The 11202-nt window shown below is 47.8% G+C and overlaps 1 protein-coding gene across 1 annotated transcript; it reads left to right on the top strand.

Moving 5' to 3' along the window:
- The first annotated feature begins 428 nt into the window (after nucleotides 1-428).
- ZIC5 (Zic family member 5) lies at nucleotides 429-10003 on the top strand. The gene is given in 3 exon segments (XM_081003178.1): nucleotides 429-475; nucleotides 477-1702; nucleotides 6527-10003. Coding segments are annotated over 3 exon segments (1710 nt in total). The 5' UTR covers nucleotides 429-443; the 3' UTR covers nucleotides 6979-10003.
- Nucleotides 10004-11202: the final 1199 nt, after the last annotated feature.

Raw genomic sequence — 11202 nt, forward strand, 5'->3', positions numbered from 1 at the left:
TTTCCTCTGCGCGCCTGGAGCGAGATCCGGGCTGCCTTCCCTGACAGTTCCCAAGCAAGCGTGCCGCCGCGTGTTTCCCCCTGGCACGCCGCTCGCTTGGCACTCCCTCTGCGGCTGGGCGCTAACTTTTTTTCCTTCTTCCTTCCTTTCAGCAAGTGCAACTTTTTTTGGGGGGGGGAGGGAGAAACGCGCGCGAGAGCGAGAAAAGGGGCGTCGGGGGGGTGGGGAGAGCGAGCGAGAGCGCGAAAGCAGACAAGAGCGCGAGGGCGGTTCCCCGCTGAGCGCCCGGCCTGAATGGGAGCCAATCGCGCTGGCCTGGCCTCTGCCAATCACCGGCCTCCCTCCAATCCCACCCGCGCACATTTCCAAACTCTGGTTCCCAACCGCGCCGCTCAAATGTGCCGAGCGCTCTGCCAATCGCTGGAGGCCAGAGCGGGGAGAGGATGGCAGCAGCAGCCGAGTTGGGAAACGGAGCAGACAAAAGAAGTTAAAGAGCCGCTTAATCGCTCCATGTTTGGCAAGGCGGCGGCGCTGGCCACGGCGGCAGCAACAGCCTCGGCGGCGGCAGGCAGGGGGAGGAAGGCCACCGCCCCCTCGGGGCCGGCCCAGGCGACCCCCTCGCGCCTGGATGGGCCCCGGGGCTGCGGCGCCATGGAGCCCGCGCTGAGTTGCAAGAGGAGCCCCAGCCTGCGCTTGGCCGACCTGGCCGCATTGCATGGCGTCGGCGTCGGAGGAGGCAGCAGCGCCACCAGCGGTGGCGGCTTCCAGCCCTTGCACCCGGGGGACCTGGGCTCCTCGGACCCGGCTGCCGCGGCTCCCTTCGGGCCGGAGCACGTGGCGTCCGGGGCGCTCAAGTTGAGCCCGGCCGGCGCCGAGGCCGCCTTCGCCTCGTCGTCGCAGGCGGGCGCCAACGGCGCGGCCGGCAGCCCCTCATACGCGGCGCCGCGGCGGGCCGAGCGGCCTCTGCAGCAACACCCGGCCAGCTCGCCCATGTTCATCTCGTCGGCGGGCACCTACGGCGCCGGCGGCGAGCAGCCTCACGCCGCCGCCTTCCCGGGGCTGCACGACCACCCGGCGGGCCCGTCCGGAGGCCACCACCCGCTCAACGGGCAGATGCGGCTGGGGCTGGCCGTGGCTGCGGCTGCCGCGGCGGCTGCCGAGTTCTACGGGCGCGTGGAGCCCTTCCGCCCTTCGTCCGTGGCGGCCGCCGCCGCCGCCTCCGAAGCGTCCTACGGCGCCGCGCCGCAAGGCTACCCGGTCAACTTGGCGGCGGCCGTCCTGCAACAGGCGCCAGCGCCTCCCGCACATGCGCACCACGCGCCTCCCCACCATCACCACCCGGCGGGCGCCTCCTCCGCCGCAGCCTTCCTGCGCTACATGCGGCAGCCCATCAAGCAAGAGCTGATCTGCAAGTGGATCGAGGCCGAGGCGGCCGCGCCGCCCTGCTCGCAGACCTACAGCACCATGCACGAGCTGGTCAATCACGTCACGGTGGAGCACGTCGGCGGGCCCGAGCAGAGCAGCCACGTGTGCTTCTGGGAGGAGTGTCCCCGCGAAGGGAAGCCCTTCAAGGCCAAGTACAAGCTCATCAACCACATCCGCGTGCACACTGGCGAGAAGCCCTTCCCGTGCCCCTTCCCCGGCTGCGGGAAGGTCTTCGCGCGCTCCGAGAACCTCAAGATCCACAAAAGGACGCACACAGGTGGGTGGCACGACAGGAGCGCGCGCCTTTCTCTGGCCGCGTCTCCGGCTTCTTTTCTCTACCCCCTCCTCCCTCCTTCCTCTATCTCCTACGTACCCTCAGACGTGTGACGTTTGTCATGAATAAGTAATTTCACCAGCTCTTTGGGGCTGCAGCGGGAGAGTGAGTCTTCCTTGATATGTCTGCGTTGTCTGTGTATGCGTGGTTTGGGAATGGCTCGCGGGTCTTATGCGTTGTACCCGCTGCGGTTTTGGTGAGAGCGAGGAAGGCTTCCCGGCGCCACAGAATTCCTCAGCAGGCAAACTAAGAGCGCTGTGGATAGCTAGGAGCTCCCACGAAAGTGGGAAGAACGGAGGAGTCCCACGAAGGCCTGCGGTGTGCCCAGCAGGAGTGCCAGTTTGGCCCCGCGACCGTGGGTGCCCGGGGCTGTGGGTGCTATGCAGCGTACATGGTCCTGGCGACGAAATTTGTGGGTGCCAGGCCAGGTCCCTTCATGGTGAATTTTGTGGGTCCTCGGGCACCAGGGGCCCAGGGAGCCGGCACCTATGGTGTCCAGTACTCCTCTTAGATAGTGGAAAGAAAGGGCAAACCCCAAACTTTATTCTGGTCAATTCACTTTTCAAAAAGTTTCTCCTATGCTTTTATTTGTTTGGGTTTTGTTTTCTTTTTTATATATGAAGGAGAGAGTCAGGGGATTTGATCATGTTGCCTCTCAAGAGGGGGTACTTTTCAAATGAGACCACCAATATTTTACCTTTCCCGGGGGGAGTTTTTCTCCCTTAGTTGTTTTTGGGGAAGTGATAGGCAAGGGCTTTTAAAAGATATGTTGTTGGTTTAAAGGTGTGTTTCGATGGAGGGAGCGCTGCTATAGCGATTCGGAATAGTGCTTTTGAGAACAAATGGGAAGGGAAGGCGACGCGGGTGTGCCTTTGTGCGTGTCTCCGCCAGACTAGCTATTTCAATGAAGTTCCGTTTATGGCGCTGTATCTTTTACAGCTTGGTTTTGATTTGCCCCTGGCCTTTTGGCTTCACTTAAAAGGCGGTTGGGATTTATAGTTGCGTGTAGACAGATATTATCCACCGGAGGCTGCTTATAGGGAAGGGGGGGCAAAGGCCGGAGGGGGCTCCACCTAATTGTTTTCATGATTTATTGTGTGTTGTTGCAAAAAAAAAAAAAAAGGAAAGGGGGGTGGCGAGGCGGACAAGGTGCAACGCGCTGTTCAAACTCCCATGCAAATAGCCCCTGGCGGCAAAAGCTATCGATTTTTAGATGGTGAATCCTCAGGGTTGAGCCCATCTGTGCGAGCACTGAGCACCCCCCTCCCACGCAGCCCCATGGAGCGGGGAGTGGGGGGGGGTGGATCTGTACTGCAAGCGAAGAGGAGCGCGGTGCTTTTAGGCCTTGGAGGCCGAGTCTGCTCCGGAAGGGCCTTACTGGGAGTTTTGCAGACTCTCCTAAAGAAGATGCTTGCAACTTGCAAGGGCTGGTTTCTGTGCAGTAATCGTAGGGCTCTCGCCCGGGGAAAACCCTGCTGGTGCTCTGGGAGGAGGGGCAGGAAGAAAGCCTCGCAAGGGCTTTCCAGCTCGTCCTTCCATTCACACAGCTCCTTTTCCAGCTGGAGAACTCCGATGTTCGGCTCATCTCGCCCTCGCCCGCTTGAGGCTGCCCACACAGTGCCCTTGCTACTGCCGCTGGGAAGAAGATCCGAGTCTGGTTCCTTCGGGCCGAGGCTCTTGCAGGTGGGGGAATAGCTGGAGCCCCGCCGCTCCTCCTGACCGGTGCTCGTCGATCGGGTAGGGTTGGGTGGGGATCTGAAGCCGGCCCGATCCCCACCGCCTGTTGCAGACAAAAGACCCACGACTGAAGATCCGGAGGGGCCGAGGAGCGCCGCAGAAAGCTGCTCGGTGTTTTTTCTGCAACAGTGTTGCAGGGGCACACGGTTGCAAAACGCTTCTGCACGGTTTGCAAGATCCGGTGCTGGCAGGGAACTCTTTCCACGGCCACGTGCTGGCACGGAAGCCCTGGCCAGGGAGCTCGAGTTGACTGTAGCATAAGCAGCTCTATTGCCCGTTAACAGCTCCACTTTCTCCTCTTGCGGGCGAGGGCAAAACGACTCCCCGGAAGCCGAGGAGAGCGGCTTCAGGCGCCCTTTCCCCTTCTCTCCAGGAGGTTCCTCCTGCCCAACCGAGGGGTCCCTGATTCCCAGGCCAGGGAGTCAAAATGCTCCGCCTCCCGCTTCATTTGGCGCAGCCAAACGGGAGTTTAAGATTGTCCGAAGCAACCTCGGCATTTCTGTGCGTAATTTTGCAATCTCGCGCCCTTCTTGGTTTCTTCTCGCTCTCCTACAGGTTTCTCCCCTAAGACCAGAATAGGTTCGTGTTAACGTAAGAAATTTGAGTTTCAAGATCAAGGATCGTATGTTTGGGTTTAAGCAGCAAATGAGTTTTCCTCTTCCCCCCTTTTTTTTGTTCTGTTTGGTTGAGAACGAGTTGAGCTCCCAATGGTGGTGGGGGGAAATCGCCCTGCGCTTGGCTTTCGTGTGGTTGGTTTTGTTTTTAAAGATAGCCGGCGGCTTGTCTCTTGATCGATGCCGCAAGTTGTTGCCTCCCTGAGCCCTGAACCGCTCGCGCGGTTTGTGGAAACGGGCCGCCGACCTCGCTTCGAATTAGTAGGCGGTGAAGTTTCCTTTCTCGGCGCGCAGAAGGGAGCGAGCAGCCTTTTCCTCAGCGAGAACCGTTGCTTTTCGACTGCGCATCTCTCGGCTTAAAACCGAGATAATCTGCAAATGGTTAAACTCTGACGTGAACCTTTCGTCAGAGACAAGACCAAAATAAACATCAGGATGGCATGGGCATCTCGCTTCGGGATGTATGAGCATAGCAACCAAGGCATCCCTTGAAAGTCGGTTCTCTTCCCAAAACCTAGTGCTGCTGGCCTTAATTAAGTATATATGGCCTTAATTAAATATATATATATATATTAAAAAATAGAGTCGACCGAAGTTAAAAGCAGACAAATCTGATTAGCGATTGCTGAAACAGGTTCTAGACAGACAAACGCACATGCAAACCCAATTATGCCATATTTTGAAGAGCAAGAAATAAGACACATTTTCTGGCTTCTACATTTAACTATGGGCACCTATGGCCACTATCATTTTTTAAAAGAGAATGTGTCCTGGAAAAAAAGGACATATAGTAACCCTAAAATGCTTTCCTTAAATAAATAGCAAAACACCAACCTTCTGTCTCAGGATATTTCAGCTGAAAGGACAACACTAGGCTATGTTGACCAGAATGATCCGAAACACAGTTACTTGGAAGTAACTGAGCTCAGTGGCCTTACTTGCTGCCAAGTGAATAGGCTTGGCACTGAGGTTTGGATCTTTTACCTTTTTCATGTAGAATCTTTATCCCATTTTATAGCAATGACATTTCGTTGGAAATACTTTTGAGACTTCTGAAAGGCTGTATAATTTCTGTTCAATTGCCACATATCACCAGGAGACATTTTCTGGTTGAAATAATGCATTTGTGATTGAAGTAGAATTGGTAAGTTGGGATCTGCCTGTATTTACACAGGAAAAGGAATGCCATAAATTAAACCTTCTGCCTTTCCCAAAAAGGAGTAGATAGATGCTGTTTTCACCAGTAAAACAACAAAGGTCGCAATCCTACTTGTGCTTAACCTGGAAGCCAAGTGGAACTATGTAGTATTTCTGAGTAAACATGCTCAAGATTGAGTTGAATGAAAATACTGAATTACCTTGTTGACTAGGAAACACGTATTAATATTGGGGTGCAATCCTGATGTCTTATTTGGGTGTCTATAAATAAAATTCATATTTTAGCATATTTTTGCCTCCATGTATGGATGGGATTAATTTTTTTAAAAAATCCCTTTTTGAAATAAAGTAACGCTAAACCCATGTCCACTTGTGGCAGCAGAAATTATTCCTGCCTTTTTGCTTCCAGAACCTTGGAAAATAATTGTAGAATTGCATTATACCATGGAGCCAGTGATATGCCAGAAGTAAAGGCCCTGAGGGTGGCTTTCACAATCACCCTCAAGGTACACATTAAACCTATTTAAACAGATTCACCATCTTATTTCGAAGCATAAACTAGTCCTAGGTAAAGAGATCTTGGCCAGCTCACTGCTCATGGAGTGGGTAGCTTTCTCAATAATGAGCAAGCTGTAAAAAGCTAAGAATGTCAGAGAAGGGAGGGGAAGAGAGGGTGCCCCTCTTTGAGAGCCTGATCTGTTGACAATGGTTTAAAAAAAGGAAAAGAGGGAGAGCAATGTGTTTAAACAGGTGCTACTTTTATTTTAGAAAAAGGAGAATCTCCTCTTGCAAACCACAAGGGAAGGGATTAGGACAATATGGGTTTGTCTGGAGATAAAGCCATATCCGTGTATGGACGTGTAAGCCCCTACTTTAATCCATCATTTAAATTTTTCATTTGCAAGAGAAATATGGGCATGGAATAAGGAGAGACATTCCCATTGTCCTGGATATGTTTATCTGAATGTCATGATCACAGTTTAGAAAATATTCTTTAACATTGTGGACTACATTTTGGAGCAAATGTAAACCTGCTCACTCTCTCTGTGTAATAATAATAATAATGATTGAAAAGTTAAGCTATTGGAGGGATGTTAAAGACTGGAGTCAATTTTATCTGCTGAGTCTTTGTTTTGCAATCCTCTCTAGTCTCTGTCTCCCCTGTTCCTGTGTTTGGTTTGACATGTAAATTCAAAGTTTTGGGATTTCTTTCTTTCCTTTCACAAAGAGGTCCATTATGGATGTTTTTCTCTTTCAGGAGAGAAGCCTTTTAAATGTGAATTTGATGGCTGCGACAGGAAGTTTGCCAATAGCAGTGACAGAAAGAAACACTCTCATGTCCACACCAGTGACAAGCCATATTTCTGCAAAGTCAGAGGCTGTGACAAGTCTTACACACATCCGAGCTCCTTGCGCAAGCACATGAAGATCCATTGCAAATCCCCGCCGCCTTCTCCTACCCCAGGATCTCATGGCTACCAACCCACGGGGACACCACTGGGTGCCCCTCTGTCCCCTCTCCAGGACTCTGGCAGGGGCCGCCCTGTCAACCTTTCTCCTCAGGTCACCAATCTCAATGAATGGTATGTGTGCCAGGCCACTGGGGCCCCGAACCACCTCCATACGCCATCCAGTAATGCCACATCTTCTGAGGAGGAAGAGAACGAGGAAGACATTTATAGGAACTCTGAGACAAGAACTATTCATTAGAACTGGGAGGGAGGCAGAACTTTGAAGATGGCACGATCATGCCATCTTGGTTAATTTGGGCTATTTATTCAGTATTATGAAACCCTATGGTGTTTGTAACATGTAACTAATTTAATTAAGACATTGGACTTGTGTGTCTCTCTCTTTTTTAATTAAAAAGAATAATCTTTTTTACAAAAGCAAACCACCAAGCCAGACTGTAACAGTAATCCATTGTGCATATTCCCTACCCTACCCTATGTTTATGGAAGACGTCAGAGGGAGTTCACCTTTGTGTTGCTTGATCTTCAGTGTGTGCACTGCCAGGTTGACAATTCGGTGTAATAGTTTTCCCAAAATAAAAGCAGGAGGAATGTGGCTTATGAATGTAACTGGGAAGCTAATGGGCTTTCTCTGTGCCAGGAGTGGATTCCTTAAGCTTGTCCACCTATTTTTGAAAAGGCACGTTCTTTCATCTAGGCCTCTATCCCACAGCCATCACCTGTGAAACTGCCAACTAGTTTCTTGCATCCAAGTACTGTATATGTACGTGTACGATAATGTATAGGTACAGTTCACTGCCTCTGAAATCTTAAGTCCTCAAAATCTCAAAAAGGAATGCTGAAACGTAGACCTTGGGTTGCAGTTTGCATCGCACTAAAACCAATGTTGAAATTCACCACCACAAGATTCAAGGTGGCACCTTTATAGAGCAGTGCTAAATTTGCTTATATGGAAGATCAGTCCATTGTTTTAAATGGAACTCGCTTCCAAGTAAATATGCTGGGTGGGTGGGAGGGAGAGCAGTCACAATCCTAGTTGTGTAGGATTTCACAAACGCTATTGAGCAAGGGGGGTTGGGTTTTGTTTCATTTTATTTCTTTAGCCATCTGATCCTAAACATGCTTACTCGGAAGAAAGTTGCACTGAAGGGGCTTACTTCCAATAAGAATACTTAAGAACAGTACTGTTAGGCAGTACCTTATACACACTGGTGTGACTGTAAGTCCCATTGAATTCAATAGGACTTACTTCTGAGTAGACCTCCATATGATTGCACTGTTAATGTCTCAATTATTTTAATTTTCCTTTCCTTTTCTTTTTTTAAATGTCTTTCTAAGCTCTAACCCTGAAAGGGGAGGGAATTAAATCAGTTGCTATGATTATTGTTGTTTAACACATTCAATGAATTGTGCTCTAAAGACATTTGTCCCACTGGTTTCAGTGTTACTCATTAGTACGTGTCTTAGCAGGACTGCTTAATGGTTTTTCCTTGTCATAGGAGTGTCGCTAAATGAGATCTATCTTTATATGCGATATAGCAGAGGCCATGAGTCTAAACACGCTTCCTTGCAAGCTAGTCACATTGAATCAGAGTAAATTGGATTTATGAGTAAGCATATTTGGGAATGAAGCCCAGCCTATAGTGTTAGGTCAAAAGTGCTGTGAACTTCACAGCTGTTACTATGTCAAAGTCTCCCTGTTGAAAGAGTTATGATGCTAAGAGTGGCACATGACTTTCTGGAAGATACTATATTTTACTGATCCAGCTTAACACCCTTGCATGCACAAAAGGTTTCATAAATTACTTCTATCTCTATTTTTTTCAGCATCTGCGATCCTGTTTCTTATGCCGTGTGCCATTGACCAAAGTGCACTGGGGAAAGCAAACTGACATAAATGTAAAAATGGAGGGAGGGGGATGCTGAGTAGATTACCTTTGGCCTAGCTGCCAAGCTATTATAGAGTGAGGTCATGGAATGCTGACAATTTCTGATGCAGTTGGTACGACATATTTCACGTGTAAAATGCTGGTTCATCATAAACACCCGACAGATAATCTAAAGAGCACTAATTTATCCTCTGAGACCACTGAATAAGTAACCAGTCACCAACCCATTACCAGGGCTTGTAGAAATGTGTGGGGATTTTTTTGTGTCTTGTGTGCTGTGATACATAGTCTTGTCATTGTTATAACTTGTATGTGGAAGTGATCTATTTTGTACAGCGGAATTAATTTATTTTTTTATTTTTAGATATCAACTTCTTTCTTATTTCTTTTTAAAGAGTACAGAGCACACCAAAGAAGAATATTATTAATTTTGGTGATAGGTTGTCTATGATTCTGTGGTTGTTTTTCTGGGGGGCGGGGGAAAGTCCTTAAATTTTTCAAGTTACTTGAATGAACAATGTAATGTGAAAACAGGTCCTTCCTGCATGTCTCCTGTGCAGTGTGTTGGTGATTCAATATAGTTTATAGAGATATTTGTTTCTTAGTACAGTGCATGGTGCTGTCCATCTGGAAGCCTTTAAATGTCCTGATCATATTGTTACATGAACAGAAAAAGGACATTCATTTTAATATCTATATCTATAAATATATAAATGAGAACTTGAATACAAACCACTTCTTAAAATTGTTTATTTGAATTGCATTCCTTTTCTCCTTCAAAACCCATTTGATTAATAAGGAAAAACTATCATGAAGTAAGACATGGACTTTTAAAGGATAATTTATGTTTTGGTGAGCTTTTTTAGAAAATTTCCTGAATTAAAAAAAAATGTTTAATTTATACACTATGTTCCCCTCCTACCAAATAGATTGCACTATCCATTACTACACCTTCATGTTTTGTTTAATGTGAAATTAATGCCTTCACGGAAATACATTTGCTGGGAAGTAAGTATTTGGTTTCAATAGACTTACTTCCATGTAAATGGGATTTTCATTTTGGGGTACCAGGAGCAACATACTGTTTGTCTGCTGTGCCACTGCTTTTCCTCATATTTTTAAAACATGCAATACCTCCTTCATATCTGTAAACCTGGTCATAAGAAAGCAAGAATGGTTAAAAGTAAAATTAAAAAAAAAATCTTATTTTTTACTTGTGCTTTATTGTTGGGGGACAGATTATGATAACAGAGTGGCTTACAGAGTACTCAAGTTAGGAATTCAGTGATTGCCCCATCCTTGAAAGAAAAATAATTGTAAGGGAAATCATTAAGTACAAAACAACCTTCTCACTTATTTTATAGGTGTGCTTATACATTGCCATGAGAAATTTGGTACAAATGGTTTGGCTCATCCAAATCATGTTTAGTGGAAGTTGGTCTTGCTTGTAAGCAGTCTAAAGAAATCCACCAGAATCTGAAGGCCTATCTCATTGATAAATTAAAGGACATGGTTAAACCACATACATGAGGGTGTGGCAAAGTTCATTCATGTGAATTGATACATTTGTATGTGGATTTAAACAGTGCTATTGTTCTAGAAAAAATGGTGCTGGGACTTGCCATGAACCCTTGTTCTCTTAGAATGAAAATGGCGTTCACCTAAGAGGTGCAGGAAGTTGGGGGGGGGAAGCTTTGGATTTTAATAGGGATCATAACAGTTTGGGTGGATGGAGAACAGACTTCTGTCTTAAATATTGACACACAATAGAAGAGGGAAGTTAGTATTACGGAGGTGTCTCTTAAGCACTGTGGACGCTTCGTCAATGTGGCCTACGTACTTACCTTAAATCTAAACGTTCAAACAGTGGACAGTGTGCCACTCTCAACAAAAGTGCTATTAAAACCAATTGGAAATAGTGCTGATGAAATCAAAGTAATGTAGATGGGACAAGATAGCATGTGGGAGCTGCAAAATGCTAGACAAGGAGTGAACAGGAATGAAGTTCTGCTGAACCTTAATACAACTATCCTTTAAGTTTGTATCTTAACCATGTCCACATTACTGTTCGCGTGTTGAGTTCCTCAATACGATTTCCCACAGCCAACGTGGTTGATTTTGGCCTCAGGTGGCGAAGGTGCAACCGGTTGCAAAGAGTTGCTTAGATGCCATGAAGAATGAGGACCTTTCGGATTGGGGAAAGGGTGGACTAACGGAGTTTCTGGTGAAAAGGAGGGCAGCACACAAAGCCCACCCCGCACCCTACTCCAAGGCATGAATCATTCATGGGAAATATATCAGAGATAAAAGATATCTGACAATGAGGAGCCTAAAACAAGTTTTCCCCTTCTTGTTTTCTGCCTTCCAACGCCCCATCTCTCCCTCTCCCCTCGGTCTATAGAGCTGAAATTGACCACTGCACGTCTTGCGCCACTTCAAAGTAATTTGCGCCAGAACGGAAGGCTCGGCGCTTGGGCAATCTTCATGGTGCGTTAAGATTTCTATGGCAATTGGCAAGCAAGACTTTTCCCATCTGAATATGGCTCAAAGAAAAGGCACTTATTGACACGAAG

Source organism: Podarcis pityusensis (genome assembly GCF_964106645.2).
Source record: "Podarcis pityusensis genome assembly, chromosome: 4".
Classification (NCBI taxonomy): Eukaryota; Metazoa; Chordata; class Lepidosauria; order Squamata; family Lacertidae; genus Podarcis; species Podarcis pityusensis.